General features: G+C 51.5%; 1 protein-coding gene across 12 annotated transcripts in view; it reads right to left on the bottom strand.

The window, feature by feature from the left end:
• The window catches only part of EHMT1 (euchromatic histone lysine methyltransferase 1), a 120,463-nt gene extending 98,376 nt beyond the window's left edge, over positions 1-22,087 (bottom strand). For 2 of the 12 annotated variants that reach the window (XM_072936850.1, XM_072936861.1), the window contains exon 1: positions 21,943-22,087. In XM_072936850.1, coding sequence (XP_072792951.1) covers positions 21,943-21,963 — 21 coding nt within the window. In that variant the 5' untranslated portion in view covers positions 21,964-22,087. Of the gene's footprint in view, positions 1-798; positions 979-1,168; positions 1,324-1,751; positions 1,882-14,827; positions 14,993-18,935; positions 19,057-21,942 lie in introns of those variants that run through there. The other 10 variants (XM_072936856.1, XM_072936862.1, XM_072936849.1 and 7 more) reach the window with 8 other exon arrangements.
• Positions 22,088-23,590: the final 1,503 nt, after the last annotated feature.

Here is a 23,590-nt window from a genome sequence, read left to right as displayed (position 1 = left end):
TTGTTCTCACAATCATCTCCAAAACAATATTCTGACAACATCCTTCCCTATATAGATTTATATTGTTATATCTCTATCATTTCCCTCACGCCCATCAAAATGAAGTTATAATTAACCCATCATCAATAGAAATTACAATGATTTTGAAACAGCAAGAAACAATCTATTTGCATTTGGTAGCTATTTATTCCCCCTACGCACACAGCCACCAATGTTCCCTAAAACCATCCACAGAACAGACAGTCTGTGCTAGCCAGAGCTTCTGGAACAGAGGGGGAAAGGAGGGACTAAGCAAAAAAACCTCAACGTTGGGGTGGCAAAATTTTCTTCAAATCTGCAGCATCTCGAGCTCAGCCAAGTCTGTAATAGAATTGCCCTTCTGAACTCATCCAGCAGTGTTAGAATCCACCTGGGTATCACATGGAAGCTGACAGCAACCTCAGGACGAACCTAGTGGGAGCCACTGACATTTGCTAAATTATTGAATTATTATTCCCTTCTTCACACCACTCCAAGGAAACATGAAGCCATTTTCCAATAAAAGCCGTTGGACATAAATTTCACACCAGGAGTGCTCCCAGAGCCAGGCAACCCCGGGATTTGCAGTTGCACCCGTGATTATCCCCTCCCCAAAGAGGAAGGGTGTGCCCTGGCTCAGTCCTGGGGGATGCCCAGGGGTCACCTCCAGACCTGCAGCTCCCACTCATCCCAGTCAGGTACAGAACAGAACAATGCCCTGCCCCACCCCCGCCCCCACGGCAGGCAAGTTTTGCTGACAGATCACCTCCATTTCCTCACCATCCCCAAGGATTACAGCGACGTTTGTGAGAGGTGAAGACACGAGCCGTGGGCAGGGAGCACTGGCTCGAGCAGCTCCAGCAGCCTGACAAAAACCAAGCCACCCAGGCATTTCTGCATGATGTCCTGGGAGCCCCAGGTTGGCCCTCCATGGCTTGTGCTGTGTTCAGAGGAAGCTGATAAAAGCTCCAGGGATGGTAAATCACATCCTCCTTCACCCACGCTTCTGGAGGCGAGTAGAGAAAACACTCTTTGCTCATTAGGAACCATCCGAGGTTTCCCTTCCTCTGGGATGCCCCCACAAAGCAGGGATTGGGGAGGAAGGGGCTCAGTTTCACCTTGACACAATCCCTGTGCCTGCAACACTTACCTGGCTGCCAAGGCATCCCTCCTCAACACGCCGGGAGTCATCAGCCTTCAAAGCAAAGCCAAAATAGCTCAAGGATTGTTTTCCTTCCCCCATCTGACACGGGATTGCAGCTCCTCAGGCATGGGGAGGAGGGGGAGCAAAATAATAGTAATAATCAAAAGCAAAAGACTAGTCTTCTGTAGGCAAAGCTAATCCTGTCACACATTTTCTTCCCAACAGAAGCATGATAGATCGAGTCCCACTGGGTTCTGCTCACAACTAAAGAGGACGAGGTGTTTTCAGCTCCCTTCTGCCAACACAGCTCAACGAGCAGCAAGGCCTCACCTCCTCTAATCATTTAACTCAACACGAAGCCACCCTGGTGCTCTACCCCAGCTCTAGAAAGCCAGCCCAAGCCTCAGTATGGCCTTGCACGGAAATAGGATTACTTTGGCCTGGAGGAAAAAAAGAAACCACAACATGAAGGTCACCCATAAAATCATTACACAGCTCCCTCTTCCCCGGCTCATAGAGAAAAAATCTTTCTCAATCCCTCAACCTGAAAGGAGAAACACAAAAAGATATGTACATTAATGCCATATACCTCCGTCAATTTTTTTCCTCGTGTCTTTAGAGCAGTTGTTTACTGCAGCCAACTGCAGAGAAATTACAGTAGCTTAACTCTCCAACTCCCTCTAAAGGATTAATCTTCCAGTGAGCATGCTCACGCGGGAGCTTTTTCAGCACTTGCATCCATTTCATGAGTGAGGGCTGCTGCACACATGAGGAAATGCCATTTCAGGGCTCCAGGAAAAGCCAGCAGCCCCCAAACCAAGGGCTAAAGCCCTTCCCAGGGCTCCACAAAGGATCTCTGCCCAAGCCTCCAGCTCCAAGGAGGTTGAAAGATTTCACGTCCATGGCCCCTTTCAGGAAGGAGGGGGGCGGTGGTTTCCCTGCGACACTCGTTTGAAATGTCTGACCTTGGCTTTTCTCTACAGCCTGGTGGACAGTTCATCCACTGAATCTGGAGTCAAAAATAGCTTCTTCTCGCTGGCACATTTTTCCTTTTGCATCACTTGTTGGCTCATCTTTGCTTTTCAGAAAAAATCAGGAAGATAATTTGGGGTGCAGTGAGGGGTAGGGGAAACATTCAAATAAAAAGGAATAGCTTTAAAAATCTAGTTCTCAACTCTGCATCACAGTTGGTAACAGATCCTGAGACACATTTAACTCCACAGATTAAGGACCCATGCAAATGAGGATTTGCTGGTAGACAACAAATCCAGTATCTAAACAAGGCTGTTCAAGTAATCTTGTCCATTCTCTCCTAGACCACTGTAGATTAAACTGCTCTATTTGAGATATTTCTCTCTCATCTCAAATGATGACTCTCAATTCAAAGCCTTCCTGGTGAAAATAAAGCTCCAACATTAAGGACAAATACACTGCAGAAATAGTTTCTTCCATTTTCATCTTCTCATATTCCAGGGTTCTGCCCTTCCCCTTCCCATTTATCTATTTTATGTCCTGTTGCTTAATTGCTCTTTGTAGCTGAAAGAGATCCAAGCCTCCCCCTCCCCCCAAAGGCTCTTATTTCAAGTTTTAAACACAGCTTGAGTCTAGGACATGCAGAAACCAGACTGCAAACCCTGAGTCCAGGGAGAATCACAACTTCTGAGCTCAAGGAGAAAAAACCCAGAGGGGGATGCAGCCCAAGGTCTGAGATCACTTCCCAGATCCAGCGCCATGCTTCACCCCAGCCATTACAACCACCTAAACATGGATTTATTTTGCAAAAAGTCTTGAGTGTCTTTGATGCTATGAAGCCCCTTTAATGTGTTAAGCCCTACAAGTGAGTCCACAAAAAGGCAGGATGCCAGGAGAGTGTTAAAGAAGGGCTATGGCTGCATTTGACAATGCACGCTCACCATAGCGACCGTCCTCGCAAGAAATGATAAAACCTATGGTGACACTGGATATTTTGCTCTGTTGCCACCTAAATAGAATCACCCCCAGAAAGGGAATCTCTGTTACCATGCATTAAAATAGAGGCTTTGTTTTATTTATAAAGCATCCAAACTGGTTGGTTTGGATGTGTCAGAGCACAGGCTGCTCAGCCACCCCTCCCTGCTCCATCCTTCGGGGACTTAATGACTGATGGCTGTGCTTCATTGTCCCCTCGCCTCCCACACATCTCAGGTGCTGCTGAGCCTGCCCCAGCTCCTCCAGGGAAGGTCTGGAGCCAGGTGGGATGCGACCCTGCAAACCCCAGCAAAGAAAACCCCAGACTTTGGAGAAGGCAGATGTGAAAAAGCCTTGATGGAGGACGATCACGTCCCGCGCTTCCTCCTCCACGGCAGGATTACACCCACACGTGAAGGTGGGATAGCAGCTATGGAGTTATCCTGACCTGTCATTCCTCATTTGGAAACCAGTCATACTCCCTGAGAGTTTAGACTTTGAAGATTGACTACTATTGATTCTTCTGCAAGCAAACAGCCCAAGCTGGCAATCAGTCAATAATAAGCAATTACTCGACAGCCTCTTATCTGCAGATGCCAGCCCAGACAGCTCGATTTGTGGAGGCAGCAGGTCAATAAATCAAAGCTGTTCTCAAATTTTAAAATATCATCATTTAAAAACCCACCCAGCCTTCAAACTGGCTGGAAGAGCAGCCAGGTCAGGGGGTTTCCTGCAGAACACTGTGGTGGCTATCACTAATTTACAGCACGGGAGATAGAAGGTGATATGCTGAAATCCACCCCTGACACTCCTCATCTCTCAGGAGTAACATGAGTGGCAGCTGGATGAAGATGATGAGAGGGAGAGGAGGAAGCAAACCCCTTCTCCTTTGAACAATGACTTGTAGGGGAAAAGCAGCATTCTCAAAACACTCCCCAATCCCTGGGACACACCTTGCTGCTCACCGGGAGCCTCAAACCCCAATAAAAACGTGTTCAACACCTCCAAGACAGCAAATTAATGGCACCTCTCTTACCCCCCTGCTGTGGCCTCTGTACCCTGGGTGTACAATTAATCATTTCATCCCAGGAAATGCACTTCCTCACTTTTTCATGGCCTAAACATGATACAAGCACAGGAGCCAAAGGCTCCTCTTGAGAATTTCAGTGTGACCCAGAGGCAACTCTTTAAACCCATCAGTGCCAACAGTGCAACAAAGAAAACCACCTGAAAACTCAGGGAGGCATTTATGCTCTCTGTGCAGACTACCTTTACAGGATCATTTATATGAAAAGAGATAAAAATTGCCCATTTAATTTGCAGAAGACTGGGCATGAAGCTGGAATGCCAGCCCAGTGCAATGGCATTATCTATCTATCATCTATCTATCAATCTATCTATCACTACAAACACAACCTATCTAGTTCTGGAGACTCTAGAAACTTCCCTGTTTGTCCATGGGTTCTTGCACAAGTCATGGAAACAGCCCAAAAGTACCAAAAGAGCAGCAACACTTCAATAATCCTGCTCGTGCTGCTGGAGGAGCGTGGTGGCCTGCAGGATGCTCTGTCCTCCACATCAGGAGTTCACCAGAGGCACAGGAGGATGTAACCAAGACACCCAAAAGCTGCCCAAGCACTGTAAATCCAAGCCCCTTGGAGCCTGTGAAGCTTTCAATGCTATGGAAATGTCCCAGATTCATCAGGTTTGGGGCAGCTCCACCACCACACCACAGCGACCCCATCTAGGCTGGCTGCCAGGGGCCCAAAAAGTGCAAAGTACCCAAGAGAGGAAAAGGAATGACTTGGGAATATCCTACCATTGGTCCCAGAAAGGGAAGTGTTTGTATAATGATGATCAAATCTTGCAGACTGAGTATCTGCAGTCCTACCAACTTGAAAAAAACAAGATTTTGAGCCTAATATCTAAATAAAAAGGGGTGACCCACTGGAAACAAGATCAATCCCATAGCTGGTACTTCACACTCCACTTGCCACGAAATTCAGGTATCTGAGGATACATTCTGAATATCCTCAGTCTTCAACACTTTTCAGTGGCCTGGGAGGGAAGGTTGGGTGAAAGGCAGCAGATAATGGATTATTTCAACTGTACTTGGCAGTTGGGACAGATTTCTTGAGGAGCCTACTGAGGTTTTCACTTCCATCTCCACACGGTGCACTCGGGTCCTTGCAGCGGTGGCTGGGCCAGCAGGAAGCTGTGGGAAGTTGTGCCCAAAATCTAAAAAAGATTTCTTCTCTTCTTACCTACAGGTGGCTTTTACACTGCCAGCCTTGTCTGCAGCACAGTGGCAAAGCATGGGAGAGCACTCAGGAGGAAAAAAAAAGGTGTTAAATGCATCTTCCTGTATCACTCTCACCATATATAGAGAAGCTACAAAATGCCAGAGCAGCTGACAGGATCCCACAAACCGCACTGCAGAGCACCAGTGGCTCCTGAGTTTTGCAGGAGACCTACCAGAAAGATTTTCACACAATACCTGCAGTTTTCTGATATAAAATCTAGACCCTTTTCCTTCCCCCTCCAGATGTGCAGATGGCCAGCAGGTCAGTGGATCCACGCTGTAAGGACAGTCCAGTGGCAGCCCAGCTCTGGGGAGGAGCCTGCAAAGCTGCTGGAGTTGCTGGGCATGGAAAACATTATTTATTTGCCCAGAGAGGAGCTGCCTGCCATGGGCCTGGCTCCCACAGCCCCACTTAAACCAGTGCTGACCTATCTCACACAAGGAAAAGAATACAGCAACTTTACAAACCACAGCTGTGGCAGGAACACAAAACTATTTCTCACCTTTTATGACAAAAGCAATGCCAGTTGCAAGACAATAAGATATCACAACCTGCCATTCATCCTCCCATCTGAAGGCACAGCCATTCCATACAAAAGCTGGAGATCACCTGGCGTGCTCTGCTTCCTTCTTTCAAATGCAGCATTGTGTTAGCACCAGGATCCCGCTGCTTTGGGGCTGGAAGTGTTGCTAGAGCAACAAAAATGCTGGAAAGTAGAGCAGAGAACAAAGGGACTCCACAGCCCCACCGAGGATGTGATCAAGGAGACAGTAACAATGTAAAATAGGACCAAGAGACCTCCCTTAGAGCAGGGAACTGCCATCTCCCATCCTCTGCTGGCAAAATGACAATTTAGCAAGTAGATCATCCCAGTAAGAAATTCCAGCAGCTCAGCCCCATGTCTGCTCCTTATCAGGAGCCCCATGACTGACCAGAGCCCTGCTCCTCTCCATGATCATCCTTTCATGCCCAGCACGAGGCTGCCACTCGCAGCTGACTTTGCAGGAATTAGGGACATGTTTTTCTGTAAAGGCAGAGAAAATCCCTGCTTGCATGTCCAGCAGGTTGTCCTTGCAGCAGGAGACGTGGTCAGAATTTCTCTCACTGGACAAATCCAAATTAGGTGACATTCCAGAAGTTCACTGAGACAACCCTGCACCTTGCAGGGCTTAGCAGAGGGGGCCTTGCTGTAAGGAACATGGATGCTTTAGGAAATAATCCTCAAAGCAGACTAATTCAGGGACTCCCTTTGTCCCTTCTGGCACGTTCAGCACAGGGACACTGCACCCAAGATGTGTGGAGATGTCCTGGTTGGAACTGTCACCCCTGGAGCTGGGCAGGGACACACAGCAAACATCAGGCTGTTTTGTGATGGCAACCCACTGCCAAAATCCATCCTTGGAGGGTTGTGTTTGCAGCATCAGGCTGTCTGCAGCCCAATCCTAATCCTGAAGAACTCTGCAAGAGCTCAGAAGATCCTTCACACACACTTGGATTCCTTTGCACTACACTGGTCACAAGGATTTGGCTAACTCTGATTTGTAGCTCATCATAAAAATCAGTTTAAAGGCAACTTTTGTTATGCAACAAAAACTGTCCCTCTGTGCCTGGTCTTCCTGTCACCTGCACCTGTGGCTTTAACCTTGGTTCTGCCAACAGCTTCCAGAAGGCTCTGAGAGGAAAGGGAGCCCCTTGCAGGAGTCACATTTGCTACATGGGATTACCAACCACTCAGACAAACCAAGCAGCAGCATCAGGAGATGTCCTGGAGGTGTCTGGCTTGAAGCACAAAAGAAAAAAAAAAATTTTAAAGCTTAAGCAAATCCTTCATCAGTGAAGCTGATGAAGACACAAAAATCCTCAGGGTGGATTATGAAAATAAGCAAAGGCAGGACCAGCTCAAGGGAAGTGAGGCTCAAAGCCTGGCTCAGAGCTGGCCTCACCTCCTTGTGACCACCCGCACAGGTTACAGACCAAGCAGCAAAGAGGATGAACAGCATTTATTCCCCTCTCTGGATTAAAATTCAGAGGCGCAAAAGTCACATGAACTGTGAGGATCCCAGCAGCAGAGCCTGCCTGGCCCTGGAACACAGAGCCAAGGTTGCTCAGGGAGACTCCACACCTGAGGAAAACTGAAGGCTTTGCTGCAACCTGATCCAAGGCCCAGCTACCCATGGCTGTGACTGTGACCTTCCAAACCAGCCCAGTATCAATGCTCAGATGTCTCCTCGTGCCTGCCCACAGCTCTGGGAGAATCTCTGTCCCCTCTGAGCTCTGCTCAGCAATGCACCTTGCCCATGGCACACAGAGCAGAGCACTGGGATGTGCTCCAGCCTCACCTCAACTGGCACCTCCAGTCCAGCTTCTCAATTCCAAAATAGCTTCTTCCTCATTTGACCCGTTCAAACAAAAACCTCAGAAAAACACAAAAATTCAAACAGACAGAATGACAAATGCTGGAACTGTATCATGTAAAAAAAGAAGTCAATTAATCCAAGGATCCGAAGACTGGTCCATCCACAATTTTGGCATCTTTTTAGGCATTCCTGATAAAGGCACCTCTATACATGACAGTTCTGTTGAGACAGGTCAAAGTTAGACCAACAGAAATGCTCCCCTGCCTGAATGTCCTGATACCAACACAGCTGTGCCCCAAAACTTCCCACAAGGAGATTCAACCTGGGTATCAACATTATACAAACACAATCTTCATTAATACTCATTGCTTTCAACATGCAAATGAACTGCCATGATCATCCTGGCAATTATTTCTACAAATCCAATGGCTAAAACCTGTAACTGAGGGGAAAACACATCACATCTGCTTCTTCCTGCTCTGCTGAGGAGGAGCCCAGGAGCCCATCCAGAAGGATCTTTATGCCATGGAAGCAGCTCACTTCACTCAGGAAGGCTAATTTTGCCAGCAAAAACTGCATCCACGTTCAAGCCATCCAAGACACCCACACAGCGTTCTGAGGCAGCATTCCTGGATGGAGGCATGGCTCACACCTGCCCACACAGCCAGGGCCTGGACCTGCAGCCTGTTCCCAGTGCCACTGTGCCACCACAAACAGCTCTCCCTGCAGTGCTGAATGCTCTGGAATAGTGTTACTGTCATAATTAGTAATTACTGCTCTGATGCATTAATGTTTGCAAGTCCCAAACCCAGCTGTATGGCCTCGTTGGGTAATTCCAGAGCAGAGCCCTCAGCAGCACTGCCCTGCTCCTCTTCTTCCTGCTTTGGGTCTGCCTTGGACCATGGGCTATTCCCCCATGGAATTGTGTTCATATAAACAACCCATGCCACAGGCAGATCCCTCAGCACACCCCTGGAGGCTGTCAGGGCAAGGAAAGGGGTTTTAATCTGATTTTGGGCACCATGTCCCTGGAGAAGCTGCTGCTGTCACATCAGCAGCTCAGAGGATGCACTGGAAAAGATAAGAGATGTTAACTGCTCTGCCCAGAAGCTGCCCAGCCCAGCAGGCAGTGAGGTGATACAGCCTCTGTGGGGAGGGACAGATGTGCCAGTGCCACAGCACAGCTGTGGAGCTCAGGGGAGGAGACACTGCACACAGATAATGGCAGTGGCTACAGCTCTGAAACTCAGCTTGGGAAAACTCACTGCTCAACCCACGTGGAGATTAACAATCATTTTGATTCAAGTATTCCCACGGAAAGAAATGGGCCTGATGACCACTGTGGTCCTTCCAGCCTGATTAATCTGGTGAGTGTGTGGTTACTCATTCTTCTGGGAATTCCCTTGCAGAGGTGGCCTGTGTGTCTCAGTCCCTGGGCAGCAAGAGAAGAATAATCCGTGGGGACACCCAGGAGCAGGGAATGTCTGGCAGAGGCAGGAAACCCTCTCTTTCCTCCTGCCCTTCCTCCCTGGGTGATGTGACACACAGGGATATTTCCAGTTAGCACAACCCTCCATTGGCCAAACCTTCACACAGTTCTGATAATGCAGTGAGAAAACAATCCTGGTTGATTTTCCTTCCATGCAATTTAACTTCTAGTACTGAATATAACAGACTCCTTCCCACTCCTGTGCCCAGAGCCAAACAAAGCCGATCTGCTGGAGAGGGAGGTTTAAGTAGGATTTAAGATCTGCCTTGAACTCCTGGTGGCAGCCCACGATGGAGTGGATCCTACCCAGGCTGAGCAACCACACTGTTTTGTCACATGTGGAATAAAAGAAAGCATTGAGAATCTGTGCCAAAACATTCAGGGCTTTTTCTCATTACAAAAAAATTAAAAGTAAGACAGCTGAACCAAGCAAGAGAGCAGAGCTTTTCCCAGGGTTTCTGCAAGGCCAGATGCAGCCTGTGGCTGGGAGGATGCTGCACTGTGAGGCAGCAGGGCAGGGGATGCTGGTGGGGGGATCCAGTCCTTGGGATCCCCTCCCTGCTTTCCTGCACTCCCCTGCCCTCTGAAACTGGGCCTGAACCTCCAGCTGCAGCTGCTGCACTCCTGCAAGACAACGCAAAAAATCCAAACACAACAGAACAGAAAAGAAAGGTCACTGAGGTAACTCTTTCAATTTTGCTTTAGAAAAGTCCTTGACAGGTTGTCAAAGTGGATTTGTTTATTAAAAGTGTATTTTTCCTAGCAAGGAGCACAGAATGTCTGTACAATAAATGTCATAATTGCCCAGGTTTGTTAATAATTGCACCGGCTGGAACAGGATGCATTAGCCTAATTTAAGACCAAAATAAGAACACTTGAAAGATCACAGGTCCCATTTTCAAGGTGAATCCAAGGCTGCTATCACAAGTCCAAAGATGAGGAGCTGGACCTTCAGAGTCCCACTGGCTTTGATCACAAATAGTTCATACTTTACAAAGTGCTTCTAGAAGTTTTCTATTCCCTTCATCAGGCCTGGCCATGATGTCAAGGAATAAAGCCCAAAACCAAAGCAGATAAAATAGTGACCGTTATGTAACTCGCCATCTCTTACCTAACAAAGATAATCTCTACATTTAAAACTTAACATTCAGCAGTTCTTCAACAATTCCAGTTAAAGGCTTCCAACACCAAGTCAAGCCTTTGTACTTTGGGAAAAATATCTCTGTTTTACAGCTGGGAAAAGCACCTCAGGCAGCAAAACCTCAACCAGCCTTGCCTGGACACTTCTTTAACTTCTTTTGTTTAAGCTGCTGCCTGCCCCATTGCCTGGGTACACTGCAGGGAGGCTGCTCTCACTGCAGCTGATGGCAAATCCTTCCCTGACTTCTGTAGGTTTGGATCAGGTCCCAAAACTCTTTTTAATAGAATACTCCAGCCTGGGTAATCTTCTGTCTTATGGAGGGTCAATGCTGCAAACTCTGCTTGCACTTAAAGTCCTATTGTCTGTCTGCACTGATTCTGCAAGACAGCGTTTCCTCAGCCCTCTGCTCCCACAGCACCACAGTCCCCAGCCCCAGACATGAAGCCAGGCAGTGCTAAGAGAGAAAAAAAAACCCAACCCATAGATTTACCTTTCCTCAGTGCTCAACCACACAGTCCAAGTCTCATTTCACACATGGTTCCATGCTTCAGGCACCCTGGGACACAAGCTCTGAGCGTGCAAAGAACCCGCCACACTTACAGGACAATAAAAATTAGCTTAATTAATAATACATCGGCAAGGAAATGTTAAGGAGCACCCAGCAGGGGGGCAGGGAGTGTTGTCTAATCTCCTTGTGTGGACTGCTTGCTTTGGCAGGGATCAGCAACTGCATCAGCATCACCACGGGGCAGGGAGGGCTCTGAGTCACCGGGACAAACATTCACATCTCTTTACAGCAGACACTGTTGCATCAGGAGGTACTCTTGGCAGCCCCACGCCACCTTCCACTTGTGGAGGTTTGGTCATTTAAAGAAGAGTTTTGGCTATCCCTGGGCATGCAGAGTATAAATACACACAGACACAGGGCCTCCTCCTCCTCCTCCTCCTCCTGCATGCAGCTCTTTGGCCACGTCTGCAAATTCTGCAGCTCTGCCCACGCCAGCCTTGAGCTGCTGGGTCACGAGTGGAGGGGACCAGATCAAACCTCCCTATTCTTGGGAGCTCACTGGGAATATCCAAGCCATTTCCTTAGGGTCTGCCCACCCTAACGAGGCACAGGGTGCTGAGGCTCATCCAAGGATTTCCTAGACAATGGAAATCCCCCCTCCCAGCTGGTTCTCCTCCCTGTCACAGCAGGCAGCTTGGGCACCCCACAAGTGCCAGGCTGGGGCTCCCAGCCCCAGGGCAGCCCTGGGGCTCATCCCTGCAGGGCTGTGGGGAGGAGGATTCCTGCAGCCAATGGAGCAGCCGCTGCTCCTGCCTTTCATGGGAAACGTGGCTGGGAACAAAGGCCCGGTGAAGAAAGGCAAGTTGGCTGGTGAAAGCTGGCCCAGACCTGAGAGATCAGCCTCATTCCTCATCACCTCCTGCCCTTCTCCTCCTCTTGCACAGCCCTGGGATCACAGCGGGTCAGAACCTGAGCCACACGTGGGGATGGGGATGGGGATGGGGATGGGGATGGGGATGGGGATGGGGATGGGGATGGGGATGGGGATGGGGATGGGGATGGGGATGGGGATGGGGATGGGGATGGGGATGGGGATGGGGATGGGGACAATCTGTGTGTCCCATGTCACTGACACAGCCTCAAGCCCCGATTCCAGCCCTCACACACAAGCCACAATCCCAGCAGCAACAGCCACACAATGTGCATGTCCTCCCTGCACAAAGCACCAGCATCTGCAGGAGGAGGGAAAATTTGGGGCTGCTGTCAGCCAGGGGCAGGAGATAAATGATGTCTATAAAGCAGCCTCTGTGAGGGCAGTCTGGAAGGCTGAGAAAACATCAAACCAATAAGGTTTTAATAAAAGCCATAAATGATTAATACCAACGTGCTCTTATCAAAGGCAAACTCCTAGAAACACAAGAACATAACCAGATCACCAGCACAAAGGGCACATTCTACAGGGAAGGAAACAACAAAACTCACAATAAAAACCCAGAAGAAATGCAAGATGGGTGTGGAGTTCGCTGTGTGTGGCAGAAATCTTTTTAAAATCTTGGAAAAAAAACCATGAGAAATACAACTTGCAGCTCCTAGAAAGCCGAGTGGAAATAAAAGACAGAATATGATCCCCCCTCGCTGGCCTTTCCCAACGCTGCACGCCGGCAGCTCCTGGCACTGTGAATTCCCAAATTCAAAGCAGACAGAGCTGCAGTGTGTCTGCTCACTGGGCATCGCCCTGGTGCAGGGGGATGTCAATTAAAGGCAGGACCTTCACCTCACCTCTCCACACATGCTCCCGGAGCTACAGGAGCTGGCACCACAGCAAGAGGAAATATTCCAGCTCATCTGAGGGCCATCTTTAAAGGAACAGTCCTTGCTTGTCCTCGGAGTGTGGCAAAAAGGATTAAATATTCCAGATGTCACCTCCAGGCCCGACAGGACACCTTACAGACAATCACCTTTGCATATTAAGAAGGTGTTAAAGCACCAGTCTGAACCTTGCAAAACTAAAGAATTCCTAATCCAAAGAACAAAGTGATTCTAATATATGGGATTCACAGACCCTTAACATTAACCCCATAACAGAGCCATTACAAACAAGTTTGCAATTAAAAGACCTCATGTCTTGGTTTCCAGTTCAGCAGTGGTGCTTTTTGCAGAGCCTTCTGGGTGTTGATTTAAGCCATCAAATATTAATAATACTCTTCAATTAATAAAATATTCAGACTCATGTTTTAGATTCTCATAATCTGGAGGTTAATGTGCAAACTGGCAGGATCCTACATGGAACCACACAAACCAGCTCCCAGCCCATTGTTAATGCTTTCATCTCCCAAACACAAATATTCTCTACTTATACACCTCCAAACACACACTTGACAGGCTGTAAATTTGCTGCCAACCCCAGTGGACATAGGAAATGCAATAAAACAGTAAGATAATTTCCCAGGTCCCAAAAATACAAGTGACTTCAACACCCATCTCCTGTTTAGTGCAGGTCCCAGTGACCTTCAGGCTGGAGGTGCTGCCCTAAATATCCTCACAAGACAGATCCCAAATCCTTCTCACAAGGCACGAGGAGCCAAGAGGAGTCTCCAGCACCTTCCATGAGTCCCTTCCACGTGCCTAAAGCAAAACTCACACACAGGGAATGAACTTCAGTCAAAGCAGCCTAAAAACATGCCTTGGGTGACACCCCAGGAGCTGAGATAATCAAGAGAGGACAAATTAAACTGCAGGGAAGACAAAATAAAATATACAGAGGGCTTTCCCAGCCAGCTGCTCCCACCTGGGCTGAGCTAATCCAGCATCAAACCTGGAGTCAGTCTGGCAATTGGGCAAGGCTTTGGAAGCACAGATTTGGGATATTTGCATTCACTGGATGCTGAGGAACACCACGTTTCAGTACCTCCCTCCCAATTCTGCAACAGGCATGCTTTCAATTCCCAAATCAGCAGCTGGATGAAGCATGTAATTTTGAAACCCATTAATCCTTTCTAAGTCTTCTACCATGTGCATGTTTAATTTCCCACTTCTTGAAACAATATTATGATTTTTGAGAGAAGCAGAGCTTCTGAATGCTCTGGGTCAGCAGTATGAAACATCCCCAATTCCCACTGAAGTTGGATAAAGCACTGGGGTAATTTGCCTTCTGGCTTTGAGCCTGCGGGAGAAATTACCTATTAAAACTTCCTCTGAAACTGCAAGGATTGGAAATGTGCAACTGGAGAGGAAGAAGGTAGCTCAGATTCTCAAGAAACCAGGAGCTGATGCTTAAAATGAAAAGGAGGGAAATATGTATTTCACTGCTCTCAGGGCTGTACTCAAATGCACCTGCAGGTCATGGCCAAGAGCCTGGGGAGATCAGGGCTCCCTTTTGCAAGACAACAGGCTCAAATCCTTCTGTCCACATCTGCACTTGAGCTCCAAATTAATTAAAAGCCTGAAGCAGCACTCTTGAGAACTTTCACCATAATGAGGGCCCCAGCCCAGCCTGCAGCAGCTCGGACACCTGGACTGCCATTCCCTCTCCACGGAGGTGCCCTCATGCTCTGCTCCCTTCTCTAGGGATGGCTCAGCCCATCAGGTTCACCCTGCCTGCCCCCAAAGCAATAAACACCTCATTCCTCTTCTTTTCACCACCGAGGACAGCAAGAGCAGGCAGTGCTGCTGCAGCATCCCAGGGCTCCTGGACTGGCTCTCCCACACCACAAGGAATGTACCTGCACTGTCTTTGAGCACCTCTGATCCCCATTCAGCTCAGCTCCCTGGTCCTGCTGCTGCTGTAAACGCTGCACTGAGCTCACAGCACCTTCTGGAGCAAGTTCTGGCCCAGCTGACCCAAGGATATATAATCACTGTCATTATTTTTATCCCTGTTCGCAAAATTTCACATTTCCCTGGAACGCTCAGTCACTTACCTGGCTTTATTTTGGGTTCATCCATGTCAGCCTGGTTATCTTGCTCCATATTTACTTCCTTCCCAGCTGCACCACCTGCAAATTTCCTCCCTGTCCATGTGCTGGCTCTGCAGGATGATCAGCCTTATGCAAACAGAAGTGGACCTGAATTTTCTGCTCTGCCACTCAGCATCTTCCTGTCCTGAACTGACACTGCATCAGAGAGCTCTCCTGCCAGAAGGAGACACTGAAAAGGATGGATTTAATATTCAATAGCCTATCCCCACCCCCAAGGCCCCTGGTACACACAGACAGCTCAGGTGGGCTCACCTGGCTCAGGATTTGCCTGTGCCATCAGCCAGGCAGCAGCTTTGAACCATCCCAAATGGAAACCCAGGCTGAGACAGAAGCAAATGGCAAAACACAGGTGGGGATTGTGCTGGGCATTAAGGAAACAGGAATCCTCCTGGAGCAACATTTCCTACTTGAAAAGAGGATGTGCTGGATGTGCTCAATACTTTGCTATGCTGCAAAGTCTTACTTAAAAGCAGGAAAGCTTTGAAAAGCTTTTCTATTTCAGACACAGCAATACCACAGTGAGCATTCTTCCAAACATGGTTTATTCTGGGTTTATGAACTTCCCAGAGCTAGGAGGGCCACACCAAACTCTTCATTCCCTGTTGGAGTCACTTCACCACTTGAACCAGACTCCAGCCATCAGCAATGGGATGTCCCTGCCCACACAGCCCCACATCAAGGGAGCACAGACTCAGAGGACTGCTCCCTGTTCCACCTGATCCACACACAGCTGCCTGAGCTCCGTGGTGACCTCTGGCTTCCACAACAGTCAGGAAGAGAGAACTCTCCAGCAAAATGTGTCTTGAAGCACCCAAACAGACTCCTTGAACCTCTCACAGTCCTGCACAAAACACAATCCTCCCCTCACCTCCTCTTTCTCTGGGATGCAGTGGCCCGAACCAGCACCTTGCCAGGGAAAAGTGGGGAGGGGAATTGTGGAAAACGGATTTATAGAAAATTTCAGCATTTCTTATCTTAAGGTTTGCATACAGATACTATGTGAACCTTCTGTCAGGTTTTGAGAATTTGCTATAAATCCATTTCCCACAGGGAAGAGCACTTCTGGGGTGGAGAGGGGAAGGGCCAGGGCACAAAAAGCCAGGCAAGCTGATAAAAGAGCAAGGCCTCAGAGTGGCACTCCAGATCAGCCCCTGAACACCCAGTACCAGCTGCCCTGGTGCACATTTGGAGATGGGGTACCCAGGGCTCCAGCACTGGCTCAGGGATGCTCGTGCCCTCCTCACTCAGCTGCTCCCAGGGAAGGGATCCAGCTCCAGAGACTCCAAGGGGCTCCCTCCTTGGTGGAGCTGCTTCTTCTCCTTGTTGCTGTTGGGGTTTTGCTGGTAATTGCATCTCTCCCAGGGCTTCTGCTGACACAGCAGTGGGAGAGCAATTCCTTTGAATTCCTGACAGAGAACTAAGTGGGTAAAACTCCTCAAACAGAGACCGAGGCTCTGCTTTGAAAAGCAAAAAATAAGCCACCTTGGTCTGGGATCACCTCTAAACTAATAAAGCTGCATCCACAGCAAGGACTTTTATTACAATTTCAGCAAGAAGAAATGAAAAATCATTCTCTCCTGCCAGCATAATTATATTGGAAGAGTTTATTTAAAGTATAACCCAGGCCTTTGATTCTGCCTCGACTGACAAAATGTTCTTCAGATGCTCTCTTCAGTCACATTGGCTCAGTCACATCAGCTTAGCACAGCTGAAGGGCACTTCTAAGGCTTTCTTAAAGCTTCACAAGTCGTATTTGCTCATTCTGTTATTATTTAAAGTTCCTCTAGATGGAAGAAAAGGATGAGCTCCCCACGGGCCTTTGCCAGCCCACAACAAGTAAGAATTCATGGAAAACATAAAAGTTAGCACCCATTTGACATAGGGTAAGACTTTGCCAGGGCCAGGGCTGTGTGTAATTATAATCTTGTTAACAAAGTAACTCCCCTACTTCAGAAAAGTTCTAAAATCTCCTTTTGAGTATCAGGACGGGGGAGGGGGGGGACACCACTTTTTTCTCTGTCCAAAGACACAGTTAAAATGTATTAACGTGGTGCCCCAGGAGAAATGCAACACAAGTGAAACACAGGTGTGCTGTGTGTGCTCAGTGTGGTGTGAACACACCTCAGAGCCCTCGGGATCCCCGGGGAAGCAGCTGCCCTGCAGGACACGGCTCCAAGGAGGAGTGGTGGGGTTTGAAACACACCAGGTCTTCTTGAGGTAAGTGACTGAAATGAGATGTGAATTAAAAACCACAGAGGCCTCTCCTGACTGGCAGGAGGGAATGAGGGAGGGCAGGCCTGAAAGCAGAGCTGGATGGTGCGACACCTGGCAGACACAGCGTGGGAATCTGCAGCTCTTCCCTCCCTGCTCACTGCTCCCAGCTCCTGGGATCCTCCTGCACCCAGCACCCACTGCAGGAGCCCCTCTCCAGTCAGAGCCAGGGAAATGTTGTCCCTTGATGCCGTGGGGAGGTGACTGAGCTGGCAGGGGGCTCAGGGAGCTCCCAGTGCTGACTGGAGGGGATGAGAGCCGGCATCAAAGCCAGGGAGAAGCCTCAGCATCACTGCTGAGCTGAGAACTGCTCAGCCCCAGCGTGGGGAGCTGCTGGGTGCTGAGTCCACCCCAAATCCAGCCCCAGCGTGGGGAGCTGCTGGGTGCTGAGTCCATCCCAAATCCAGCCCCAGCGTGGGGAGCTGCTGGGTGCTGAGTCCATCCCAAATCCAGCCCCAGGGGCATGGGGAGCTGCTGGGTGCTGAGTCCATCCCAGATCCAGCCCCAGCGTGGGGAGCTGCTGGGTGCTGAGTCCACCCCAGATCCAGCCCCAGCGTGGGGAGCTGCTGGGTGCTGAGTCCATCCCACATCCAGCCCCAGCCAGGAATTCTGCCCGCTCTGCCAGCTCGTCGCTTTAGAGATCAAAGCTGCACCTCCAGAAGAGAGATTTTACAGATCCGAACACACAGAAGGGGAAAGAAAACGATGAAAAATGCAGCGTGACTTCTAAGGGAACCACTTCACTCAAAGCCACACATGCACCTCGCTTCCTGCACCAGCCTCCCCAGGTCACCACGAGCCCCAGGAAAAACACCACAGCTTGAACTTCAAACTTGCATCCAACAAGGATTTTGGGAAACACACAAACACAAGGGCAGCTCTCCAGCAAACTGATGCAAACTAGAGGAGCAGCACTAAATCTGATTAACATGCTGGCTGAGCAAGGCTCAATTCCTCAAATCTCAGTTCCCTAAAGTTTAAACTTTAGTGCAGTAGGTCTGAAGCACCTAACAACTCCAAACCGGACTGGATACAATATATCTACTAAAGAGATCCAACAGCAAAATCAGATTTTTCTGCAGCCTCATGTTTACTGCACCTAAGGACTGCAGCACAGCCATTCACCAAGACAGAGATCACCTGGGACAGGTAACAGAAGAGAATAACAACTGAATGTCACAGGATTTAGCAAGAACTTGTTGTTTAAAGAGATCCTCCCTCACCCATCAACACTAAGATCTGGCAAGAAGCTGATCTAGACTGGGAGTTTTTGTCTGGAGTTCAGTTGGGCACTCCCTGCAGACACACACATCACCTTCCCAACCTGCCCACTCCCTCCCAGCTCTTTGCTGGGAGCAAGGATCTCCTCCCAAAAACACACCTCTGCACCTCTCTTAACCAAGAGAAACAATTCCATCTTGCACCTGGCAGAACACGGTGGATGTGGGATGTTTTTCCTTGCTCTCCCACACCAGCTCTGGGGAAGCAAAGAGCTTCTCCTCCAGTCCCCACATTCCTGACTTACACCAACTTCCTCCCCTCTGGCCTCAGAGGGGTATAAGCAAGATCTGGCCTCAGACAGAACTGAGTTCATGGGGGAGGGGAGGAATTAAACTCCAAATGAGTCACTGCTCCCTCCCCATAACCCACAGCAACATCTGGGGATACTCTGCCTGACTCGGAGAGCAGTGGTTCCTAACGCTCTGCTCACAGGGCAGACCCAGCCAGGGCTCCTGGGAGGTGCTTCCCAAAATAAAACCTCTGCAGGGTTTGGACTGACCTGTGCATTAGGAGCTGATGAGCTATGAGCCAACTCCTGCCCCAGTTACAGCCGTGCCATTCTCCTGGAAGCAAAACTGGACCACGGAGTCACAGAGGCACTCAAGGAAGGGCTGATTTCTCTGTCACAGGGAAAAATTCACACTCATCCTCTGCAAAAGCACCAGGGAAAGGCAGCAGGATCAGGACAGAAAACATAAAGGACGCCTTGGACAATCTCCCTGCAACAATCATGGGAATCCTGCCTGAGTAATAAATCCAAGCTGTCTGCAGCACTCCCAAAGCTCTGCCAGTGTCACCTGCTGTGCCAAACCCCACCCCACACGGGGCAGACATTCCGGGCCAGAGCACAGCCCTGTCAACAAGAGAGAGAGAGAGCTGGGAAAGGCAGCAGCCAGCCTGGCACACCTGGGTGGGCCCACAGCAGTGCCCACACCTGGCTGTGGGCACAAGCTCCAGCTGGTCTGTACACAAGCGTGCACCGGGATCAGCCTGTGATGTACAGCTGGATCACAGCCTGTGCACAGGGCACACCTGTGTGACAGTCTCTGTACCAGTGCACACCTGTGTGACAGCCTGTGCACAGTGCACATCTGTGTGACATCTCTGTACAAGTGCACACCTGTGTGACAGCCTGTGCACAGTGCACACCTGTGTGACAGCCTGTGCACAGTGCACACCTGTGTGACAGTCCTTGTACAAGTGTACACCTGTGTGACAGCCTGTGCACAGGGCACACCTGTGTGACAGCCTCTGTACAAGTGCACACCTGTGTGACAGCCTGTGCACAGTGCACACCTGTGTGACAGTCCTTGTACAAGTGTACACCTGTGTGACAGCCTGTGCACAGGGCACACCTGTGTGACATCTCTGTACAAGTGTACATGTACACCTGTGTGACAGCCTGTGCACAGTGCACACCTGTGTGACAGTCTTTGTACAAGTGTACACCTGTGTGACAGCCTGTGCACAGGGCACACCTGTGTGACATCTCTGTACAAGTGTACACCTGTGTCACAGCCTGTGTATGATGCACAGCTGTATGACAGTCTGGCAATGATGCACACCTGTACTATGGCCTGTACATATGTGTGCACCTGTATTATAGCCTATGCACAACTGTACACTTCTACTACTGTGTACAGTGCACACCTGTATTATAGTCTGCATACAAGCGTACATCTGTGTCATAACCTGTGCACAATGCACACCTGTATGACAGCCTCTGAACAACTGTACATCTGTATTAGTCTGTGCACAGTGCACACTTGTATAACAGTCTGTGTACAAAGCACACCTGTGTGACAGCCTGTGCACACCTCTATGACAGCCTCTGAATGACTGTACACCTGTATGACAGTCCATACGAGTGTACACCTGTATGAGTCTGTGTACAAAGCACACCTGTATGACAGCCTCTGTACAGATGTACACCTGGATTACAGTCTATACACGAGTGCACACCTGTATCATAGTCTGTGTACAGTGCACACCTGTATGACAGCCTCTGTACAAGTGCATACCTGTATGACAGCCTGTGTATGATGCACACCTGTATGACATCTCTGTATAGCTATACACCTGTATGACAGTCCATACACGAGTGTACACCTGTATCAGCCTGTGCACAGTGCACACCTGTATGACAGCCTCTGAACGACTGTACATCTGTATTAGTCTGTGCACGATGCACACTTGTGTAACAGTCTGTGTATGATGCACACCTGTGTCACAGCCTGTGTACGACGCACACCTGTGTCGTTACCTGGTGGCTCTCTCTGTGCACCAAGGCTCAGCAGCCAGCCCAGCTGCTCTCCAGTGCTCACCTGAGGGCACAGACTGTGACAAGTTTATATTCTCCGCAGAGCCGGGGCAGGAGGCTGGGCCGGCACAAGGAGCGGTGCTGCAGCCCCGTGTGCCCTCACATCTCCGGGCACAGCTCCAGCCCGGCCGCTGTCACCCCGCGGCTCCCCGGGGCTGTGGGCCGGTGTGCCCCGAGCCCGGCGGGTGACGGGGGCTGTGCGGGCACCGCCACCCCCGGGCCGCTCCGGCAGGTGGCCGCTCCTGGATCCCCGCAAGCGTCCCGGGTCAGCCGGACGGGGCTCGGGGCTGCCGGGAGGTGTCACGGCAGGGCTGGGACTGATCTCCGCTCCCTTCCAACCCGAACCGTTCCACGGCTGATTGTACGTGCCCCGTGAGGGAGAGCCCCGGCGGGTCGGCGGGGCTCAGGGGAGGCACTGCTCAGTGCCCGGAGGAGCGGACCGGCAGCGCAGCCGCCCGGGCCGGGCTCCGGCGCAGCCTCCCGGGCCGGGCTCCGGCACAGCCGCCCGGGCCGGGCTCCGGCACAGCCTCCCGGGCCGGGCTTCGGCACAGCCGGGCTCCGGCACAGCCTCTCGGGCCGGGCTCCGGCACAGCCGGGCTCCGCCACAGCCTCCCGGGCCGGGCTCCGGCACAGCCTCCCGGGCCGGGCTCCCCGGGACGCGCAGCCCCGGCTCCCCCGAGGGCTCCTCCCGCCCGAGGGCCCCGGACCCTGCATGGCTCCCGCCCGCCGCCGCCCCGGACCCTGCATGGCTCATAGCCCCGGCCCGCCCGCCGCCGCCGCCGCCGCGCCCGGCCGGGCCCCGGACTCTGGATGGAGCCGCGCCAGCGCCGCCCCGCCGCATGGGGCGGCCCCGGAACATGGATGGCGGCCCCGCCGCTCCCCCCCTCCCGCCTCCGCCACACGCACTCGCTCCCATTGGGGGGAGCCCCGGAATCTGTATGGCACATACCACTGACTCACCGTGGAGGGGTGTAACTTATACAGAGTCCCGGGCCCCCCTACACACAATGGCAGCAGCTCCCACATTCTTCCCCTCAGAGGAGTTGGACTGAACCATGGGGCGGCGGGGGCACGGCCCCCCTCCCGGCCTCCGACAGAACCCGCCTGGCCCTGGGCGATACCACTCCACGCTCCCCCATCTTCCTTCCCCCCGCCCGGGTAGATGGACGCCGCCGCTCTCACTCACCTCGGCATCCACTGTGGCCATGGCCGGAGCCCCGGAGCGCAGCCCCGCCCCCCCGGCGGCTCCTCGCGCCTTGGCTCCGCCCCTTGCCCCTCATTCTTCTCAATGGAGACGCTCGGCTGGGCACGGCGCATGCGCGCGGCAGCATGGCGGCCCCCAGGGGTCCCGCTGTCCGTACGGCGTCATGGCGGCGCCCATCGGGAGGTGCCGTACAGGCGGAGCGGGGACACGGGGACAGCGCCGGGATGGGGACAGACCCCGCTCCCCGCAGCGGCTCCCACTGACCGCGGCTCCTCCCTGATCCTGACGAGACCCCCGAGTGCACCGCACACCCCCAGGCTGCGGGGGAAGAGCAGCCGCCGTTCCCAGCTGAACGCATCCTGAGCTTCCCAAACTTCCAGCAGCACCCAGCAGCACAGCTTGCCCAAAACCCTACATGAAATAACATCCCTGCAAAATTCACAGACAGTGTCAAAAAGTCCCTCTGTCTTTCCTGCCAAAAGGTTAACCACGCAAAACTGCCTCCTTTTTTAGCTTCTCCCTCTTTGGGGTCATTTCAGCCCAATTTGTGCGAGGTTTTTGGTGTTTGTGTCACCTAAAGGCAGGGATGGGGCAGAGGGAGCAGCTCGCCCTGGCTCTGCCCCACAGAGGGGTCCCTTCAGCCTCTTCTCTCCCTTTCCCACACCTCAAGCACCCACAGCAGCTGCAGCCCTCCCAAAGCCCACAGGACCCCTCCCAATGCCCAGGCCCTAAACCCATGATTGTAAAACAATTATCCCTTTTACAGCTCTCCAGTAAAGCAGAAAATAGCACAAGAGGGGAGATAAAACACCTGCAAGGGTTCCTTGGCCCCACAGCAGTGTCAGAAGCCACCCTGAGGAAGTCACACCTGCCCCAGGGAGACACAGGGATGGGCAGGTACTGCTGCACCAGCCTCCTGGACAGGACAGTTCATGTTTCTTGGAGGGAAACAGGAGCCTTTGAGTTCTCTGAAGTCAATTTACATATTTATTATCTGCTCTCTGGAGGGACAGACCCCATCCCTTGGTCCTCAGGCCGCTCTCCTGCAGCTCCAGCTGACACCTTGCTCCTCTGAGTGGACAAATGGACATTTCTGTTCCAGCCTCCCCAGGGGCAGCTCCAGCTCTGCTCTGGGACAGGGACAGGAGCCAGGAACGGCTGGAGCTGGGCCAGGGCAGCTCAGGCTGGAGAGCAGGAAAGGTTCTTCCCCCAGAGGTGCTGGCACTGCCCAGGCTGCCCAGGGAATGGGCACGGCCCCGAGGCTGCCAGAGCTCCAGGAGCCTTTGGGCAGCGCTGCCAGGGATGGACAGGGTGGGATTTTGGGGGTCTGGACAGGGCCCTGGCCGGGTGCTGGGGCACAGCCGGGGTTATCCCGCTGCCATCCCACAGCTCCGGGCCCGGACACTCGTGGCACAGCTGTGCCAGCTCCGGGGCTGTCACTGTCCCCATGCACTGACTGACCCGGGGGGGTTTGTGCTGTCCCTGCTGCCCGCACGCACCACGGTGACCCGGGCAGGACAGATGGGACAGCAGAGCCCGCAGGCTGTGTCACTCCGGTCACCCCGGGCTGTGTGTCCCTCCCGGTCACTCTGAGTGTTCCCATCATCCTGAGTGTCCCCTCGGTCCCCCC

This window comes from Taeniopygia guttata, chromosome 17 (genome assembly GCF_048771995.1).
Source record: "Taeniopygia guttata chromosome 17, bTaeGut7.mat, whole genome shotgun sequence".
In the NCBI taxonomy this organism is placed as follows: Eukaryota; Metazoa; Chordata; class Aves; order Passeriformes; family Estrildidae; genus Taeniopygia; species Taeniopygia guttata.
Note: the sequence above shows the minus strand (reverse complement) of the source record. Positions and strands in the feature narration are given on the sequence as shown.